We start from the raw sequence: 23056 nt of genomic DNA on the forward strand, positions 1-23056 counted from the left end.
TATTCGATGAACTGATACCACTAGATTCATTGCCGGGAGAGCTGCATTAAGATCACCGGACTTTGAGTGCTGATCGTGAGATCTGTATTAAGTTCACGGTCATAGTTGCTCCTGTGTCCAGTCGAATGAATACATTGTACGTTGTGTGAGCGCGAGGAAGTGGATAATGTCGCAGTCACAAGTAGCAAGTCAACTGTTCAATATGGACCATCCATCGAAGTGTTCAAATCGAAGTTGGTGTTTCTGATAAGGTTGGCATGTTCACATCACGCCCGGGTCACCAATGTGACGATAGTAATCGATAAAGTCTACCTTCATCTATGAAAAGGTACCCCAACATAGTATCGAGTTAACAATTCTTATATACTAGGGAATATAAATTGTTTTTTTGTAGTTGTAGACACACTACATGGTCATAAGTTCATTGATTATTTTTTGCATGTATAACTACCTTAAGTTAGAAGCTTACAGAAAAAAAAATTCTGAACCATTTAATTTGAATCGTTCCTTGAAGTGTTGGCCGTTTTAAGCGTTTTTAGGTACTGATGAAGTAGTTTAATTTTTAGAAAGCTGTTCCTACTCTAAATTTTATTTTATTACCCCTTACCATCAAGTTGGAGGATATGAATGCACTCAAGAATTATGTTCACAGAAATTACATTATTTCCAGAAATGTTAATTTTTTATTTAAATTAATTCAAATTTTTATAAATTATTATATTACAGCGTAAAACTTCTCTAATTTGATATCTCCTTGTCCCCTTGATGTCCTTCTCTAATTTGTGCAATCTGTTCCACAACCTAACAAGGGGCTTATGATTGGTTGGTTTTAATGCCACTTGCCCCACGGGCAAGCCTGCTTGGTGAAACTGAGCAAATTTAAGGCAGAGTGTGCGATTCTTGTGTTTCAGTGGCGCCATCTATGGCCAAGAATTCGACTTCGCCACATCATACGTCACACCTGTTTATAAGGCGGACCCATTCATACATCCATTCATTCATCCACAGATCGTAATTTTGACCTGAATCAGAGAACGATCGATCTCCAATCCAGTACCCCCAGAGGTTTTGATTTGCTATGGGAACGTGGAGGACTTTTGCGACTCTACAGATTTAACGTGCATCAATCACTTTACAACACTTCTTCTTCGGCCGGCGGGGTTCGTACCCACGAACTCTCGGACATGGGCTCAGCTCCCTACCGACTAGGCTATCCCGGCCTACAAGGGGCTTATAAGGCGTCTTTGCATACAAGCTTGAACATGTGCATTTTGATCCTCTGCGGAGGGGATGGCACCCCCGCTTCGGTAGCCCGACGACCTGCGCGTGATGTCGAGCACTTTACGGTAGCACAGTTTAACGAGGACCAATACCGCACACCCTCGGTCCCTACGCAGACTGATCCAAGTGGTCACCCACCCGCACACTGACCGTAGCCAGTGATGCTTGACTTCAGTGATCTGATGGGAACCGTGTCTTAACGATCAGTCCACTGCGGGGCGTTTCAGAAGAGTAAAAGATAATTATATAAAACGTTGGTTGGTTGGTTATAATGCCACTTGTCACACGGTGCAAGCCTGCTTGGTGAAACCGAGCAAATTTAAGGCAGAGTGTGCGATTCTTGTTTTTCATTGGCGCCATTTATGGCCAAGAATTCGACTTCTGCCACACCATACTTCGCACCAGTTTATAGGGCGGATCACTGGATCATACATCCATCCACAGATCGTAATTTTGACCTGAATCAGAGAATGATCGATCTCCAATCCAGTACCCCCAGAAGTATTGATTTGCTATGGGAACATGGAGGACTTTTGCGACTCGACAGATTTAACGTGCATCAATCATTTTACTACACGGGGAGTCTTCGGCTGGCGGGGTTTGAACCCACGAACATGGGCCCAGCGCCCTACCGACCAGGCTATCCCGGCCGTATAAAACGTGATGTATAGAGGTGTACAATATTGAGTTTTAAGCAACTCTTTCCCTGAAAGAAAACTTGCACAAATGTTTATTTAGTATGTAATTAATATTTGGAGAATTTGAAATGTTTTTTTTCTCATTTCAGCAAAACACTGGCGTAGCTTCGGTCTGGGAGGAGTCCAGAATGAGCCAAGCAAAAGAAGGTTCTCCTATGATGCAGGTACTTTATTCATTTAAATATTAAAACCGTCATACCTGGCATTCTATCCACTGCAATAAAAATTCAAACATTTGATAATAAAAACATTTCATTGGTTTTTTTCTTTTTGGAAAGATCTAAGCTCTAAGAATTCATTAATCCTGTTTTAAGAATTCATTGAATTGTCAGTGCTGTACAAGATTAAGTATGATAGAAAATATTCTGATGACATTGAACTAATGTTCAGTTTGTCTATTATTTTATTCTGATATCGCGCAATGGCAAAAATGAAAAAGATAATACAAGTGGTAACAAGTATAAAATAATAAATAAATTAACTAACAAATTTGATTCAGCTTTATTTTTAATTTTTATGAATTTGCCTCAGATTAATTCTAAGTAGAATAATTTTTATTTTGGATTAACATTGTTGAATAAAATTAGAGAAACCAGTATTATTCTGAGCTAAAATAAGATATAAAACGAAATACTTTGCCTACCACAATTTTTTTTAACCCAGAATTTTGCCACATGTATTGAATCGTCAAAGTTTTAATTTTGCTATAGTAAGACGAGCAAGTAGACATGCTCAATGTTTTTTCATCCACTTAATTTTTATTCAGGTTTCTTAAAAGAATACAGATACGAAAAAAATAGGATTGCCAAATACAAAAAGTGCTGACTAATAAAATTCGAAATATAATTAAAATTTTGGAACTTTTCATTAGAACTTTTTTTACCATATTTTTTTTCATTAATATTGTAAGTAAAAGCATAGCATAATTTTGTTTTAAAAATGAATACTTCAGAATGTAAGTCATGGCAATATTTACGATTGAATAAGTAAAGAGTAGAAGATAAAAGTGAATGGAGTTTCGACAACTTTTTACTTTTATAGTCACTTTTTGCATTCCTGAAAAGAGAACTGTTCAGTGCTTTAAAGCAGTGGTTTCCAAATGGTGTTCTGTGGAATTTAATTGTTTCGTGGAAAGGTCACATGAGTTCCGAGAGTTCAAACTTTTTTTTGCCAACTACGACTTTATAAAACATTATTATCAATTACGAAGCCCTGTAATTAAATTTATATCCCTGTAATTAATTTATATATTTTCCATTACTCATTTAATACTGATCTGATAACTATTCTCATCGTTTATTTTAGTCCTTTTTCATTTTTATTTTTTATATTTTATTTTATGACCGTCGTTGAACAGCTGAACCAATTTTGAATTTAACAACTATTAATATTCTACTCCGTAGCCTTTAATTTTGAATCCAATCCTGAAGATAAGGGAACTTCAGGATCAAGTATTGAGAGAAATTTGCCTTCGTGAAGGAATGTTTGATGGAACTTGATGGGTTCTTTTTAATTTAATATGAAGAAATAATGACGAATATGAAACAAAACGAATTTTTTTAAGAATAAAACAACATAAAACACATGCACTAAAAACTAAAGCATCGTAAATAAACCAGGGCGTTTATTTTCGTCCGCTCTCATCCGTATCTTCATTTCAACTATCTGAGGACGGGGCGATGCGCAGAGGAGGGGGTTGCTACGATTACATGACATAACTAACCAGTATCAGAGATGCCAACTGCTCCGGACAAGACAAAATAATTTAAAAAACGGTAAATAACTACTAACTATAATTTACAAATATTTGAAAAATTTTGCTAATTTTTTAGCAGGTTTAGCATGACTTAACTATAATGAAGTGGTGAATATATAAGTCTATTAAGTATTTAGAAATAGTGGTGGATAAAAGTCTAATAAATTAAATTTATTAAACAAAGAATCACAATTAATAAACTACCACTGGAACATATTTATTCGCTGTCCGAAGCAAGTTGGCATCTCTGCAGTATTTGCGTTACATGGAGAAGAAAATCACATAAACCTCCCACGGTTAGCCTGACGGCAAGGGGACTTTTATCAATGATCCGTCTGCCACTGAGCATATTTCACGTCAGCACTGTGATTGGTGCGGAACTCGTATCGACCAGCCATCGCTGGGATTTGAACCCGGTTCACCTCCTTGGAAGGCGGACGCTTTATCCTCTGAGCCACTTTCACACTTGCTTATAATTTTTCTAAGTTTCGGGGTTCCGTTCAAAGATGGTTGAACATTTAGGGTTCCGTAACCCAAAATATTTGGGAACCTCTGCTTTAAAGAACTAAGGGGAGCGTGTGAAGCATATGCACCGAAGAGGCAGAAATTGAATATTTAGTAGAGATGGCAAAATATGACATAATGAAAAAATGAAATAAGCAATTTTTAGTTTTAACTACCACTATAATTTTTAACATTATCCTAATAAGACATTTTAAAAAGCAAGATTCTTCTTATTCAGTTAACAGCCACCACAGAGACACTAACTTTAAAGTTCTACCCCACGTGCTCAGCTCAAATTTCAAGACTAAGACAAGACTCCTCATATTCGACGAATGCTACTTGATCCGCAAGAAAACTTAAATAGTGGTAGAATATTTTATCTTAAATTTTCGAGACCTCAGTGCAGATCGCAACTCGTACAGAGATGCCAACTTGTTCCGGACAGCAAATATATATTTTAAAGTGATAGTTTATCAATTGTAAATCTTGGTTCAATAAATTCAATTTAGTAGATTTTTATCCACTACTATTTCTAAACAATTCGTAGGCTCATATAATTCAATACTTTGTAGTAATTATGTCATGCAATACCTTTTCAAAAGCAAGCAAAAATAGTCAAATATTTGCAAAATTTACTTTGTAGTTATTTACCGTTTTCTTAATTATTTGGGCATGTCCGGAGCAGTTGGCATCTCTGCTCATAGTTTAAAAAAATCTGTATTAGTTTGTAGTTTTTGGTTTAGTAAATTTGATTTTATTCTAATTTAATCTTGTTTTATTTTATTTTTTAAAGTTATTTCGTACGCCACTGTATATAAATTATGTAAATACTTTATAAAACGCCACTTCCTTCCAGCTAGCTGCCTATCTAGAAGTCCTAGCTTGCAAGAATATTAAATAGGGGTAGCCAAATAACAATATAAGTTATTTGGCTAATTATTTGGCAAATATTAATTATTTTTTTTGCACTTTAATTATTTTATTTGCATTTAATTAGTTAAATATTTTTTATTTAAGTTGTTTATAGCTAGTGGTACAGAGATGCCAACTTGCTCCGGACAGCAAATATACATTTTAAAGTGGTAGTTTATCAATTGTGATTCTCGGTTAAATGAATTTAATTTAGTAGATTTTTATCCACCACTGTTTCTAAATAATTTGTAGGCTTATGTGATTCCCCACTCTGGAATACTTATGCCAGGCTTTACCTTTTAAAAAGCAAGCAAAAATAGTCAAATATATGCAAAATTTACTTGTAGTTATTTACCATTTTTTCAGTTATTTCGGCGTGTCCGGAGCAGTTGGCATCTCAGCAGCAGTTGGCGTGTCCGGAGCAGTTGGTAGAAAAATTATTTTAAATCTAATTTTATTAAATCAATAACTAAATAATAAATCATAAAACGTACTACCTTTCTAAATATTCAACTAAAAATATTCCGAATTTTTTGAACTTCTTCGGTTTCATTAAATTTGTCCCTCACTTTTCAATTCTTTCTAGATCCCATCAACACTATGACAATTTTTTTGTCGTGTTTTCAATAATACAAGTTAGTTAATGTGCAAACCGGTTTAATTTTTGGATAATCCAGACTACATTTAAAAAATAGAACAATTTGTTTGATTAATTTTGAACTAAATGGAAATTTTATCGTTTTGCAATAAATTTAAACAGTTATATATTACTGTTTTATAGTACATTAAATATAAATATTTCATTCATTGTTATATTATATTAAATTGAATACGAATGATTTGTTTTATTTACGTGTTAATCAAGAAATAATTTTGTTACTACTTTTTTGAATTTCGAAAATATTTTTATAGGATTTCAAAGTAACATTACCATTGGTAAGTAAATGTTTTAATTTACTTTTGTTAAACAGTTTTTCTAAGCTTTAAATAAATATTAGAAGTTCTCAAACTCCTAATATATTTCTTTTTTAACAGTATTCGATTTTTGTTGTCTTTTTTGTTTCCTATGTGCATCAAAAGAATCGTAAAAACAATACTTTTACGATGCTAATAAGGAATCTTTATAGCTAAAATTGACTCCATTTCTAAAAATACTTCATGATTTGCTACCTTTTGGTTTCTTAAATTTATCAATAGAATTGCAAAATCAGTTAATCTATGTTTTACGATATCAATAAGGAATTATTAAAGCTACGAACATATTTCCTTTTTTGGAGCAATTTAATTTCCTAAATTTCTCTTCTCTCGTCTTGTTGCTCTAAACTATATAAATATATTGTAAAAGTAAAGAATCTATGTTTTATAATATTAAGATGGGATCCTTATACATACAAATATAATTCACTAATATGAGAAGTATGTGTTTTGTCGCCGTTTTCGTCTCCGAGGTTTATCAATAGAATTCTAAAAACAGTTAAATCTATGTTATTACAATATTAATATGAAACTATTATCGCTACAAATATTTCAATTATAAAAGTATTACACATTTTCTTCTTCTTTTTGTTTCCTAAATTTATCAGCACAATTGTACACATAACTGCAGTTAATGTTTGTAATTACAAAATTAATATGGAAAACTCATAGCTGCAAACTTATTTCATTTCTGAGATCATTGCACGTTTTGTTGGCCTTCTGTGCTCTAAACTTATCTGTAAATTAAGACAGTTAATTGTTGCTTTACAATATTAATAAGGAATTCCAACAGCTACAAATTTACTTTATTATTAAAAGTATTACACATTTTTCTGTTCTTTTTGTTTCTTAAATTTATCAATGGAATCGTACACACAGTAACAGTTAATTTATATTATTAAAATATTAATAAGGAATTCTTATCGTTACAACGATTTCATTTCTAAAAATATTAAAAATTTTGTTTACCTTTTTGTAACTTACATTTATCAGTAGAATTATACGACTAATCTTTGTAAAGTATTCTAATAGCTAGAGAAGAATATTACACGAGGAATATTATAAGAATATTATTACACGTTTTAGTGTCCTTCTTCATATCTAAATGTATTAAAACATTAGCAAGAAAGTTAGTCTATATCATAACAATATTAATGAGAAAATTTATATTTAATTTAAAAGAGTATAACACGTTTTGTTGCCCATTTTATTTCCTAAATCTATCAATAGAATCGTGAAAAGAACAAGAATTTCAGACTAAATCCAAAATATCCTGAAGATCAACAACCCATCGCACAGCAAACGGAATGTTATGTCCCTGACCTCCTATTTTATTTATGCGCGAAGCACTAGTCTAAATATTTTATTTTGTTGCTCTGCGTTTTCCCTTTTCTTTCGAAAAGTTACTATCTATTGGCATTAATTCAGAAAAGCATTTCGCGAACGCCATCTGAGTGTTTTGGGAGAACGTTATTAATGTTTGCGTCCTAATTTGCGTGTTGTGGACTATGTATACATTAAATATAACTGTATTAAGAAAGAGAAATTGAATTTTTTATAAAGGTATTTTTTTATCAAAGAAAAAACAAAAAAAGAGATAGACTGTTTTAATTAATTTTCTTTCTAAAAAAATGCATCATTTATTTTCGTATGAATATAATTTAGCTTGACATAAAATATTGTATACCTGTCAAATTTATTTATTCTCTGGAAGGAAATATCTTTAAAAGCAAAAAAGTAAATTTTCACTTCGATCTAAAGTAATAACTTTGATATAGAGCGAATTTAACTCTTGTACATACAAATTAGGTAAATTTATATATTATGAGCTTTAAATCACTCTATGATGAAAAACTTTTAATGCATGACTAAATTGTTATGAAAATGAAAAAAACATCTTTGTGAGATTAACTGATAGTACATTTGTGGTTGAATTATGCTGATATTTGAAAGATTTAGCTCCGAATTTGATTTAGAAACATAACAATGTTCGTTCGTTCGTTCGTTGTAGTGGAACTGGGCGTCTGAGGCCTTACGGCCCTTTACATAACAATGTTCTGATTTCAGAACTAAATGTGGAGTTTAGTATAATTAATATAAATTGATGAATACTTGCTTACCCTGGATTATTGCTAACAAATATTATTCTCAATCTTACGAATAAAAATTATATATGTACATTTTAACCTGCCAAGTTTTATTACTTCCTAGAATTTTCCAAATTGTAGTAAAAATATAATTGAAATACAATTTTAGATAAATAAACGTATGTAAAGGGTATTTCAAAATTTAGTCAAAATTTGAACTAAATTGTAAATTAATTGATTCAGTGAAAACAAAAACAATTTGGCAGTTGATAGGTTAGGGAAAAATGTACCTCAAATGAAGAGAACAGCGAGTTTTCATTGTTGACCTACATTTCAAAAGCACAAATACTGCATGAGATATTTATATATGCTATACGCTATGCTTAAGCTATGTATCCTATAAAGTATTCAACAGTTAAACTATGTATCCCATTCTCTATATGTATCCAATGTATCCAATGAAGTAGATAGGGTACATAAATTCTATCCTATGTACTTCATGTTCAAAAGATAAAAAGAATATATGATTGAATTTAAAAAAAGTGCTTTTTTTTATTTAATTCAAATTTAAATCTTGCCCATATTTTGGGACACCGTTTATATACATAATTGATTGATTTGCATAAAGTAAAAATAATTTTAAACTAAACTTATAAAAATCCAATGATTAAATTTTTTCTATATATTTTATTATCACATTAAATATAAAAAAATAATACGGAAAATCCATAATAATTGGAAGCTGGGGATAAATTCTAAAGAGACAATCACTTCACCGACAACTTACTCACCTGACATGACCCCTTCGCTGACATGATTCCACTGACAGTTCATTTCACCGACAATATCATTTCGCCATAATTTAATTTATATTTTCAGCTAAATTGTATTAATTTTTAAAATATTTTACTCTGAGCAACATTTAGAATTTTTTTAACATTTAGTGCGTATTAATTTGCAGAAATAATAAATATGTTATTAAATATTTCATTTAAGAGTTTGATTATTCTTGAGACCTGGGGAAGCAATAATTAAGCATGAGTACTAAAAAAATGTCCTGAGAACGTATCAATTTTAATTTTTACTTATAAACTTTCCTTTTTTCGAAATTAACTCAAAAATATTTATTTAAAGTTTAACTTCCTTATTAGTAAAAGAATAATTTTATTGTAAATTTTTTCTAACGAATAACTTGATGTAATGGTTGGAAACACATGTGTGGTACATATTTCCCATGTATGTGATGAATGCGAGACACTACTACAATCCTATATATAATTTCAAAGTCCTACGTATAATTTAATATTTTGCTATTTCAATTTTTCATTAGTCAATTAAAATTTCGCCATTACAGTTATAATTTCCTGAACCAGAATTGTTAAGATTATTAAATGCAAAGCTTCGTTGCTTGCAGCAAAAAGGTTTACGCTAATATTGGTTTTCTTTATTGGTTATATTGTAATAAATATTAATTCCAATTAAACGAATATTAGCAATTTTGAATGGTATATGGTTTTAGCAAATATTTGAAATAATAAACTCTTTTTTCATTTCATTTCTCTGGGATTAAGACTATTTATAATCTATAATTGGTATAAACTGTTGAATATGACTTATTTCAAATACAGTTAATTAACAATCACAACGCTACCTAAAATTATTGTGTTTTCCATGAAATATAAATGCTTGGGAAGAAAGGGATGTATGAAAAAGAAATTAATAACTTAATTACTTACTAAAACCCAATTCATAATTATTGCAATTAATGTAATTGCAATTTATATTGATATGTTTGTTTATGTGTAACTACTATAAAAATCAATATCAGTCTAGAATTTGTTGTTGTGTAGCATTACATATCATATCATAAGCCATTTTATCCCCAACCAGTGGTTTGCAACCCCCAAGAGATTCGTGAGGTGTTTAAAGGTAGTTCATGAATATATGGTTGCAATGGTGGAATTTTAAATGACTAAATTTAAAGTATGACACAATAACAAATTATAGTAAGACTATAAAAAATGATGTCTAGAGCTGCTGTCAGAGGATATAGTGTTTTAAACGCACCACACCCAAATCGTTAAGCTCAATATTTTCTAGTAAAATATAAGTTTATTAAGAGATTAAAATTTTCAAAAATTTTTCCTTGAAATTTTAAATAAATTCTCTGGAATTAATTACCAAAAAAATTATATTTTATAAAGCAAAATTAAAATAAATATAAAATTGACGTATACTTCATTTGAAACTTTGGAAATCTCCACATCATAAAAAATTTTCATTTATATGCCCCTACAAAAAAATAAGGTGTTTTTAAGGTTAATAGATGTAAAAAAAATACATTTGAGGTATGAAATTAGGTTATGTTTTGCACCAATAATAACCTCATTGATAAACCTCAATTTAAACTTCATTTACACCTCGTTTATAGCTCAGAAATAATTTTAGCCTAGATCGGGTGAATTTATTCACACCTAAAATATAAGTATTTGAAGTGTAGAAAAAATAATCCGTACACCTCAAAATCAACCTCCCAAAGCTGGTTGCTCTAAAGTAGATTTCCATCAACCTCAAAACAACCTGGAGTGGCAATAAAACAACTTTATACACTTTGATTATGCATTTCGGGAGCTTGATCTTTTAACGTTGTTTTTGATATCAACTTCGAATAAACCTCAAATCAACCTTGACACCTCAAAACTACCTCATATAAACCTCAAAAATACTATAAGTTTTTGTAAGGGTGAATGCTAAGAAATGGTAGCAAATCTTGATCTCAAACTGAAGTAATGAAGAACGAAGCCTAACTCTTGAATCTAGGTTCTTCCCAACACCAAGAATTTTCCTTTACACGACTTGGTATAATGTAGCCGCCACTATTTTTGTTATGCAGTTACACTAAAATTTATTATTATAACACACATAAAATACACATAACAGTCAGTAAATATATTTTCAAGATACAATATAAAGTAAGAATTATTAATTTAAGATGCATGTGTATAATACAATATTTCTAAAGATAAAATTAGTTTGTTAATCAAACAAAAACACAGCACGGAGAGGGTATTAATATGAATTCGAACTAGGCTTAACAATATTGAAACGAATAGAAATTAAATATTATAAAATTAACTGATCTATGTAAACTTTCTTATTAGAATATAATTATATTTATTATACAATTAAAAGCATACATGCCTTTTTATATTAAAAGTTTACTTGCTTGTTGTTATGGAATGTACAGACGTTCGAGGCGAAATCGAAGTTTCACCTTCTCTGTGCAACTGTAAGCAAAAATATGGATCGTTTGAAATTGGCGGAATTGGAGTGTACTCCGAAATTGGAGAAAATAATGCATGAATGAAGAATATTCTTCGTATTTTTTGCGTAATTCTTATCAATTGCTGGTGTTGGATTTAACTGCATTCTTAGAAGTGTGTATGAATGCTCGAATAAATATTAACTTACATAACACGCAACTTTTTAGTTCCAAATTCGGATAAGTATTACACCACTGTTCTTACGAAGTACAGTGTTACTATTAAATAATTACTTCTCCAAAATGTTTAGTAAATAAGTATTTAATAACTTATTTATTGAATACCGACAAATTCTGCTCATTAAATACAGAAAGAAATTCCGAAAGTTTCTCAGAGAAATTAAATAATATTTGAACTAATAATAAAGAAGATTTGGCCGAAAATATGAATCAAAATTGATCATATTGGGGAAATGATTATGTCGGTGAAATAATAACTTACATAAAGCAATATCAGGTAAATAAGTTGTCGGCGAAATGATCGTGTCAGCGAAATTATCTTGTTTGCAAAATGATGTATCGATGAAATAATCGGGTAGGCAATTGATCGAGTCGGCGAAATGAGATATTGGGGAAGTGATTATGTAGAAGAAATGAGCGTGTTGGAGAAATGGTGAAATAATCTTGTTGGTGATGTGATCTGTCGGTGAAGTGTGTGTCGGCGATATGCACACACGGCCCATTCCAAAAAAAAATATTGATTAAATGGTTAATCTCTGCTGAAAAAATTGGTCAAAAATATCTTGTTTCAATAGCTAGTGAAATACTTAGTTCACTAATACTAAGCATAATCTCCAACTACTATTAAATTTCCGCATTCGCGAAGCAATATTTGCTTTTAGATTCAATTTTTACTTTAAAAATAACTGCCGAGGTGGCTGGTGGTAGATGGACCCTGGGTTTAAATTTCCTTGCCATCCAGCTAATCTTGTAGTTTTCTCCTCATGTAACTCAAATTCGGGTCTCTTTCATAAAAAAAAGAAAATTTCCATGAAAGCTAGTTTATCCAATGGTTGATCGAACTGTTCCCTAGTCGGTTGTACAAAATTACAAGTCTGTGGAGTTGAATATTGATAGTCGTTAACCTTAAAACGCGTTGACTGTTTAACGCCTTAATAAAGTAAAATAATTTTGAATTAACCCGGTTCAAGTTAGCGTTGCATTCACGCATTATTTTGTTGTGATATGAAAAGTACCATTTTTTGCTTAAAGCAATTGTAATAATAATTTAATAATTTTTAAAGACAGAATGTGTCATGATGTATCCATGACTTCAAGTATGATTTATCTTTTAATATTTATTTATTGTTATGTATGCCTATGCAGGCTTGTGCATTCCTTCTAATGTAAAGGAACCGATATCACAATATTGAGAAGGGCAGCATAAAGATTAGTCCGGAAGTTGCGGTGAAAGTGTAAATTGCTACTTGTATGCAAAACACTGCTTATAACAAACGGTGACATCACTTGGCGAGAAGGGGCATTATCTTTTAATAATAATTTGTTTTCAATTAGGAAGAAAACGTTTCGACCTTGTGCTGTTAAAGTTTTGGATATTAATTATAAGATTTTAGTTTCTCACTACAAGTAAAAATCTATAAGGGTTGAAATCTCCTGAAACTTTATTCTTCTGTAAAACTCTGATTTTAATAGTTGCAGTTCTAAAGAGAAAATATTGCTTGAAAATAAATATCAAATATGAAATAAGAGATTTTTGTAATAATTAGAAAAGATTTATTTAAATCTGATAGCTCATACATCATACAAAACGAATCCTTGATATACGTGAATGTGAATGGTAATTTCTCTTTAGGACGGGTGTCCAGCCGAGGACTGAATGATTTAAACAATTGGAAATCTTGTGAGCAAAGGGCGATAAAAGAATGAAGCAAACAGTATGCTTATCGCGTATGCTTTTAAAATTTTATTCAAGAATTTTGGTGTTTAGTTACAAAAGGTAACAACAGATGGCGCTGCAAACTATCGATGATCAGAGAGATCAATTCTAGCATTAAAACATAAAAGAGAGTAGCCATACAGGATTAGGAGGTTTAACCATGCATTCTGTTGAACAACGTTGTTTCTGGTACTAGAAAATCACAGGCTAGATTACTGTTTCACGGTATATATTTTCATTATAAGAACTCAGTACAGCATACAGTGTCATCTGTGCTTAACTTTTTGTAGTGTGGCAATCTCAAATAATGTAAGGATGTCATAAATTGGAAAGGTTCAGAAACCCAGGTATAAAGCATCAATGAGAGAAGCATCAATGAACTTAGCATAGTATTTGCGCTACGTTAACCGTAAAGCTAGCCTTATTTTCTACCTTAGAGACATGCGATAAGTGGGGAAAAATTTGCACATGCGCTGTCAAGCTCAAATAACGTTAACGTTTAAGTGAGGGGGAATCATAACATGCAAAATCTCTCTTTTGATATTTACGGTATGCAAAGTATTTATTGGATATTATTTTCCTTTATGTTAAATAGTTATGATAGCAGTTGCAAATGTTAGCAATCTATTATTTTCCTCCAAAAAATGGTTTCCAAGAAGCTTAAAATATCCTTTTTTAAACGAAAATTATTTTTATTTTTTTAAAAGAAAGTTATCTTAAAAGAAAAAAAAAACTTATGTAGAAAAAAAGTTTGATTTAAACAATTCTTTTCTTTCAAGTTCGTATAGAATTCCTTTTTAAATGCATTTTTAAACCAACTGTTGTTATTTCGTTTTTTTAATTGCATATCTTATTTTTTTCATTTCATTCATTTCGAATAATTCTAGAAAAAGTATGCGGAATTTTAATGGAAAAACAGCGGGCAGTCAATAAAATTCCTCTTTTTCCTACCATTCGTAATAGTAACTGAAAAAAAAAATCCTCGAATCTATGCTTAAATATTTAAATCACTCTTTTGTGTATGCAAATGAAGACGAAAGCTCACAGCGCCAATGCAAAGAAAATCAATTCTTTCGGAGAAGAAACTATTTTATATTATTTTTTCCTGGATCTCTTATGACAATTAGACCAACTGGGAAATAAAATGGCGTAAATCGAAAAAGGTTGAAGATTTTGAATAAAACACTTTATCTGGGGGTTTTGGTCACAGTAATGCATGTTTTGGAAAGGGAGAAATTCGACTGCAACAAACGTTATTTTATCTTTTTGTATTGATGTATATATGAAGTGACTATAAAAAATGTTTTAGTAAGGTTTTGTGAAAACTCGGAGGATATACTCTAACACAGAGTTATTGAACCTATGACACGCCGGTCACTAGATAACATGTGACATATATGTCCCACAGACGAAAACACTACTGGGACATATGTGTCTCGTCTAAAAAACCAGGTAGAACATATATATCCCAGACCTCAAAATTGTTCAAATAGTTAACTTTTTATTTCATTTTTGCACGATATTGCTCTTTTTTATTACTTTATTTGATTTTTTTTACTTTATTTAATAATATATCATATTTACTTTATATTATTATCTATTAAAGACGTAATTTGTTTTTTTTTTATTGCAGAAGAAAAAAAAATGATTTAGAAAGAGTTATATTGTATTGATGCATCTAATTTATTATGAAATAAAAAACAGTATCCAGAATTAATTGTCTTAAATTTATTTTATTGCTAACCACAAAATGTTGCTCACTTTGTGATATTTTCCTAAGCTTAATGTTAACCTGAAGTTTGAAATGTTGTTTATTAGATTTTAATTAGAAGCAAGTTAAAATATGCTTGCAAAACAGTATGTATATTTACACAATGTAATTCTATAGCTTGAAATCAATTTATTATGTTTCTAACTATACATAAAAATCTAGTGATGGTGTTGCTGTTTTTGGTTCATTTTTATTGGCTGGAAAATCACGTGGTAGGATCCAGTTTTCCCTCATACATTTCCATTTTGTTTTGGTTGTCCTCAACATAAAATTAATAAAAGTTAACGTTTTCGTGGTTTTCCGCTCCTTGTAAAGCAAATGCTGGTTAGTTCCATCAAAAAGTCCTCCAAGAAGGCAAATTTCTCCCAATACTTGATCCAGGAGTTTCCTTGTCTTCTAGATTGGATTCAAAATTACATGCCTACGGCGTTGAACGTTAGTGGTCATAGACCCAAAAATTGAATCGGTTGTTAAACGATGGTTATAAAATGAAATAAATATATATCAATAACATTATTATAAATTACCGTTATTGAGATTCGTTTAATGATTCAGAAACTAACGATCAGCTTTTATGCACAATGTGATGTGAGCAAAATTAGCATTTAATAGATCCGCTTGTATGGTAAGCCAAAATATTAAATTACGCTAGTGAATGCACCAAATGTGTTAAAACAATATAATGTTATAAAAATATAAGTGTTATTTTAAAAAATGATTACTTAAAAAAATTCTTCTGTTCATTAATAGAACTAAATATTTATAATACTAATAGATAATAATATTTGGACGAGAGAAGTGGAGGCACAAGCATAAGTAAACAGAATTCTCTTTAGTACATGTATGTTGAGAGAATAATTTCAGTTATTGCGAAGCAATCATGGAGGTTAGTAAGCGATAGCGAGCTGATGGCTTTGCCCCATAGTATATAATAAGAGAAAAATATGTTTTCTGCACGAAAATAGTAGAACAATGGGGTTCAGCTAAAATCATATTTTTTTTTTCATTTAGTAGAAAGTTACGAAGTGATACACTTATTTATGCTTATTTTTCATATTGCAATAGAAAAAAATCTTGTTCTACCAAATGCGAAGTTGAAGAACTAAAAAGTAGCCTATCGTAAGTACAAAAAGAAAGAAAAAAAAGAAAAAAGGTTAGACATTTTTAATAAAGAAAATTAATGAAGAATTTTGGAACAAGAAATAAATGTTTCTTAAAGTTAAGAAATTCAATTCTTTGAAGTCTTATTGCATTAATGCGTTCATGGTCCTACTATGTATATGTAAATGTAGTAGATGTATTCTAGGGCTTGTTTCCTAGTTTTAATCTTTAAAACATTGTTTACCGTCTAAAAGTATTAAGTATTTAACAATAGAACCGTAAAATGAGACATTTTAATCAAAATTAATTTTTATTATTTTTTTATTTATTAAAATTTTACATTTAAAATTATTATTATTTTTTTTTCTTATTTTATTCTATTTTATTAATTTTTTTAATTTATTTTTTTCAATTCGCAAAAATGTACAGTCTTTGCTTTTTTTCCATTCTTAGGAATGTAAAAAAAAAACAACAACCTATGTACTGTTCCAATATTTCAATGAAAAGAAATAAAAAAAACATAGTGTCCCAGGTGCTATTGCTGTTGGAAATTACACCAAAATTTATTTTTCGAGAACCGAAAAATATTCGTTTTTTATTTTGATGCAAAATAGAATTTCAAAAAAAAAAAAAAAAAAAACACTCGTATATTTTCTTTGACTTATAATTTTTATATTTTTAAACTAATAAATAAATAAATCTTTTATATTTTGCATTGATACACTCAAATAATTTAAATAATATTATTCATTTCAATATATATAATAATTTCTGATAATTAAATAGTTTTTTTAATGTTTTTGATTGCTTTTTCTCTATGTGAAAAATAAAACGTTAAAATTTTTTTTTATAAATTTCATGAAATATTTTTTTATATTAAAAACAGTTTTTTTTAACTATTGCATGAAAAATTAAATAATTGAAATATCAATTTTCAGTAAAAGGAAGTTAAAAAAAAATAGGAAAGGCTCATTTGAGTTTTTGAAACTAAAACTTTTTTACGTTTTATTTTAATAAGAAATTAGACAATAGCAGTTTTTTTAAAATCTTTTTCTATTATTATTTTTATATAAATCATGTTCCTAAAAAGAATACGAACTTGGAATTCAAAAAAAATTAACTGAATTTACCAAGTAGTATTTTTTAATAAAAATGAATTAACATTTTTCATTTGAAGAAAGGAAAATAAGAAAGCATCTCCTTTAGGATTCGCATCTGGGACTAAGGCCAATCAATTACAGCGCAGATAATCTATTCACTGTTCCCCGCGTTTACATTCAACAGACAGTTTTTATTCTAATTTTGAATAACTAAACCTTTGAGATCACATGCTTTTCCAGCTGCTATAGTGGTGCAAAATTTGCATTCTATACTATATTATTGACCATATTTTTTAATTGTTTCGTTTCAATAGAAATTTTACAGATACATACTTCTCTGTCACAACTCATCAATGGCTGTACCGAATTCAAAATGAATACTTTATATTAAAATCATTCTAAAGTTCAATGATTAAATAAAGTTAAATTTTGAGCTTGATAGGAGGTTTATAGTCAGATGACATTAGAAGTGAAATTTAACAGGTGCAATTCATGCATTGCCACTTCGTATTTTAGCCTTCATAAAATGTCTAGGCGAATAAAATAGAATGCTGTCCAATTTCAGATATTATGTATTACTTGACAGCTAGTGAAGCCTCAAAGCAGTATAGGCTGCTGTTGTTTAGGGAATAGAGCCACCCAAGTTTAATTCCCAGCGATGACTAGTCAATACAAACTCTACTTCCGGCTCGCATCCACACCTTACAGAAATTAAAGGTGTTTTTCAAGTTTATTTGAAGTTGTTTTGGGGTGTCAAGGTTGATTCAAGGTTTATTTGAAGTTGTTTTAAAAAACAACCTTAGATGATCAACTTCTCAAGGTGTATAATCAAGGTGTGTGAAGTTTATTTATTACAATCGTTGAACAGCCGACCCAATTTTTGGATTTACGACTACTAATGTTCAACTCCGTAGCCGTGTATTTTTGAACCAATCCAGAAGACAAGGAAACTCCTGGATCACTACCCCCAGAGGTATTAATTTGTTATGGGAACATGGAGGACTTTGCGATTCGACAGATTTAACTTGGACACGCGCCAAGGCCTTACCAACCAGGCTATCTCGGCTCCAGGTGTATGAAGTTTTTTTTATCCCGCTTGAGGTTGATTTGAGGTTGTTGGAAATCTACTTTAGAGCAACCAGCTTAGAGGGGATATTTTTGAGGTGTACTTGCCGCTTTTTATACACTTCAAGCGAATAAGTATATTTGTATATTATAATAAGCATATTTATAATAAGTATATTTGAGGTGGGAATAATTTCACCCATTCTGAACTAAAAGTATTGCTGATTAGATCTGAGGATGATTTTATGAATGTAAATGAGGTTGAAATTGAAGTTTATTAATCAGGTTACCTTTGATACGAATTATAACCTCATTTTCTACCTCAGATGTATTTTATACATTTGTCAATTTTCAAACAACCACAAAAACACTTCGTTTTTTTTGTAAGGGACAGCAGAGCTGACGTAAAATATCATCGAAGTAAGATGGACCATGGGTTAGAATCCTCTTGCTGTCTGCCTAACCGTGGGGCAGGAGAATTCGGGTTTTTCCTCTCCATGTTACCCAAATGTGGGTTAGTTCCATTAAAAAATCGTCGGTTAAAAGTGGTTTGTCTCAATGCTTGATACAGGAGTTCCTTTGTTTTCAGGGTTGAGTTTAAAATTAAGAATTTACGGAGGTGAAAATTGATGGCCGTAAACACAAAAAGGAGTCGGCTGTTCAACACTGGGTAAGAAAACAAAATAAAATGCAATGAAAAACATGTTAAAATAACGTAATAAAATAAAATCAAATTAAATAACAAACATGCTGTATATTATTTATGCTTATAGAAATATAATAAAATATTAATCACTTTAACCAAATTTAGATATGATTATACAAAACAGCAGATTATCATACATATCTATTTGATTGTCATGGTTTGGTGTAAAATATTTTAATTGGAAGAGACGGATGAGCTTTGAAAGTGTCTTCAATCAGTTTTACTTAACACTTTAGAAGGCCGTAGGAAGTATACTTTGTACCAAATTCATTAATCTTTAATTGTCGATGGGAAGTTATTTTTCCACCTATGATTTGTTCAGCCATCTGCTTATAACTTCAAAAAATAGGAAAAAATAGCAATGAAGATTACTTTGCTTACGTAAATGTGAATATAAGTAAAGGTTTGCGTGAGGTCAAGAAAAGAGGCTGTCCCCGATGATATATTTTCTCTTGTGCATTATGTGTTCGTTCATTTGATCATTTCTCATCATGTTTATTTGATGTTTATCATGTTTATCATAGAGTTTATAAATTTGATTATTTGTAAGCACTAAAGTTCAAGTTTACGGCCAATTCCTTACATAAATAAAACTTTGAAAATTTTGTAACCGCATACCCATTTAAAAAATGGTTTTTAAAATTATATTAAATTTAGATAATGATCTAAACGAATTTATTTTTATAAATCGATCTCAATCTCAAAAATATGTTAACTTGGCCTCATAAAGGGAGAAAATATTATCAGTAAAGTAAATTTTACAAAAGCGGCTCAATATAACATTCCCCTCTATGTTGAGTATTTTGTTTAAAAAAATTAAGCTGATTTTCAAATTTTATTGAACATTAATGTTTTTGTGCGCTTAAGTATAACTAACACTTGAAATTAAATATATTTATTTACTTTATTTTCACTAAACCGGGAAATCTTTTTCTTCAGCCACTATTGCGGTTTCCTTTCCACCTCACACGTCTCAATTTAAGTGAATACACCAGCGTCACCATGGCAACCGGAAAAGCTTCTTGATCAAACCCATCATGTCAAATCACGGACCAAGACAGAGTAGGAAGACGTTCAATTTCTTGAGACCCGGTTCCAAAATTGGGGTCGCATTTAGTTGGGAAATTCTTTTCTCTAGGGACCGATGGGCTTTTATTCCATCACTAGGACAGCTACTGTAAAACTCTCCTCCCCCCCCCCAGCCATCGGGGACTAGATGGAACAGGAGATAAAGAGTGATGATATGTTTATTTAAGGCATTAACTCACGTGTTGCCGGTAAATGCGAATGCACATAATGAAGTTTAAGAATTGTCATTTTCACAGTTGCAGACTAATCAATAATACATTGTGGAATAATGAGAGGTAGATGGCATTACGAATTCCGTTGAGTTATCTTTATAAATTATGTTTCTGGCGATTTTATGAACTTCCATACATTAATCATTATTAGGTTTGGTACACTTATATCCAGTTTATGTTTTAAACAGAGTATTGATTCTGTTATGTATGAAACAGGAAAATTTTGTCATTTATGATAATTGGTGAAAATATGGTTATAAAAGTAAAGTAAATCTTCCGCATCTGATATTCTAATATGTTGTTATATGATACTATGTGGTATTTAAAATTATAGTACTGTCATTAAACAAATATTGATTTAAACAAAGTATTGATTTTGCAAAGGACGAAACAAGAAAATTCTGTCATTTATGTTAAATTTTAGAAATTATTTTAATAACAGTTAAGTATTTCTACTGCATCTATTAATCTGTCTGGTAAGTAGCCAATACATTTTCATTACTGGCTAGGTTCAAATATTTTGATTTTGGCAAAACTCATTTTCGATTGACGCTTGGTGACTGAGGGGAAGCGCTTCGTTCTCCCGTGCCACAGGTCCTGGGTTCGATCCTCGGGGAGGGCAAGGTTGACTCAGAATTTCATCCCTTCAGTGGGTCAATAAATGAGTACCAAGCATGCTTGGGAACTAAACACTAGGGGTTCCACGTTCGGCTGACCACCAAATCGGAACATCTGCTCTTGCACCCTAGAGCCCAAGGTCAAGAAAACTGAGATGGGCACAGTAGGCCTTGGCCCTCTACGAGCTGCAGTGCCACTCAGCTTTGTTTTTTTAGTTTTTCAATTTCGATAAATGGTCAATAATGAATCTTTCCCATTAATTAGATGCGTTGATTAATTCCTTTTACATAACTTTTAATTTTAGCCGGTTGCTGATACGTTTATTGAGAAGAGTTAGGCCTATACTTCAATCCCGACAGCTAAGATATAAACTTTCAAAACTTTGAAGGTGTTTGATCAGTTATTTGATAGCTATATGCTGTCCCAAAAAAAAGTAGCTGCTGAAGAATTTACCTAGATGTCTGATATTTGAATGACGCTTGATCTTCATTATTGGAACTAAAGTAATGAAGAACAATTAAATGTGTATTCTATTCTATTGTTTTTATCGCATTGTGATGACTCCTAAGGCTAGGTCTACGTTACAAAAGATACTTTTTTTCTAAAAAAAGATTAGTACCTTTGTATTTTTCTTTGTTTTTGTAGCTAAAATGTGGGGAAAATGAATTAACTCTAAGAAATGTAAAGATATATGGAATTAAAACACGTCATACTTAATATTAAAAAGAAAATTTGATTAATAATAAATAATGGAAGATCCTTTTGAGCGAAATAGACAATTAACCTGGAAACCCCTTCAAAGAATTGTATTTTATGGCAGATTCAATGAGTAATCAAAAATATAGTAGAACCATACTTTTAATAAAATTCTATTCATTCTAAAAAAGTTTTACTTCTTCTTTATTCTTTTATCTGAAAGTTTTTCTGAATTGTTATATTTTAGTGATTTTTTTTAAATTTGTATTTATTCTATAATCCTCTTTTTGTTTAATCAGTAAAACTGATCTCATTCCCTCTTAAAACTGGAAAATTTCATGCGGGTAAAATCCCCCCTCCCAGTTGGGAACGTTTATTACAGAGAAGACAAAACCGGAAAAATTAAAATAGGGATAAAGAAATATTAAATAAACAAATTGATTTTGCTATTTCCTATCAAATAAAATGTATTTGGAAATTAAGAGGTCTTGGTTTTGATATCACCATGAAAACATCTGTGGTACATCTTTTCTTTTAAAACTTACTATTACTTACCTAAATTTAACATAGAATTCTGAATTTTTAATAGGAGTTTTAGCACAAGTACAAATTCTATTTAAATGCAAACACCTATGAAAAAATATTGTAGGGAACTCTTATAATTTAATTATCCTTGGAGCTAAAATTTGATGAAAAAAATTCTATGACGTCTTGCACGCATGAGTCATAAAAAGCACTTAAATGGTTTAAAATAAGTTTTAATAGACATTCAAATGTATTCATTTTGAAACTATACTTGCACAAAAAAATTGAAAAGTAAAAAAAAAGATTAAATTTAGGGAAAAATAAGCTTTTTTTGATTTTATACACAAGAAAAAAATAATTTGAGCAAAAAAATATAAAATATTTAACAATACTCAAGTATTAGCATGAATTTAATTAACATGCGATACTCCGATTACGAAGTTTTATTTTAAAACGTTTGTTAGATGTTGAATAATTTTGCGAGAAAGTTGAAATATTTTAATTGAGAATAACAGATTTAAAGATAAAATTTTGAATAAATAACTTTAAACAAAATATGTTAGTTTGCAAACGATTCCAAGTTTGAAAATGAGAGTGTTATTTTCGGTTTTCAGTATTTTTACTGTATTTTTGGAATTCTTTTTAAAGTTTTATTTTATCTATGGTGTCAAATATATAAGAACAATTATAATCTAGGTTTTTTTTTCAAGACATCGAAAATTTTGTAAAGAAATACCTTCT

The 23056-nt window shown here is 30.4% G+C and overlaps 1 protein-coding gene across 4 annotated transcripts in view; it reads left to right on the top strand.

The window, feature by feature from the left end:
* The window catches only part of VAChT (Vesicular acetylcholine transporter), a 298477-nt gene that overhangs the window by 110889 nt on the left and 164532 nt on the right, over positions 1–23056 (top strand). For 3 of the 4 annotated variants that reach the window (XM_071184877.2, XM_071184880.2, XM_071184881.2), the window contains exons 2-3: positions 2069–2143; positions 6064–6087. In XM_071184877.2, the coding sequence (XP_071040978.1) occupies positions 2108–2143; positions 6064–6087 (60 nt within the window). In that variant the 5' untranslated portion in view covers positions 2069–2107. The remainder of the gene's footprint in view (positions 1–2068; positions 2144–6063; positions 6088–23056) is intronic. The other variant, XM_071184878.2, reaches the window with a different exon arrangement.

Source organism: Parasteatoda tepidariorum, chromosome 5, assembly GCF_982258835.1.
Source record: "Parasteatoda tepidariorum strain Cologne lab strain chromosome 5, Ptep-v5.0, whole genome shotgun sequence".
In the NCBI taxonomy this organism is placed as follows: Eukaryota; Metazoa; Arthropoda; class Arachnida; order Araneae; family Theridiidae; genus Parasteatoda; species Parasteatoda tepidariorum.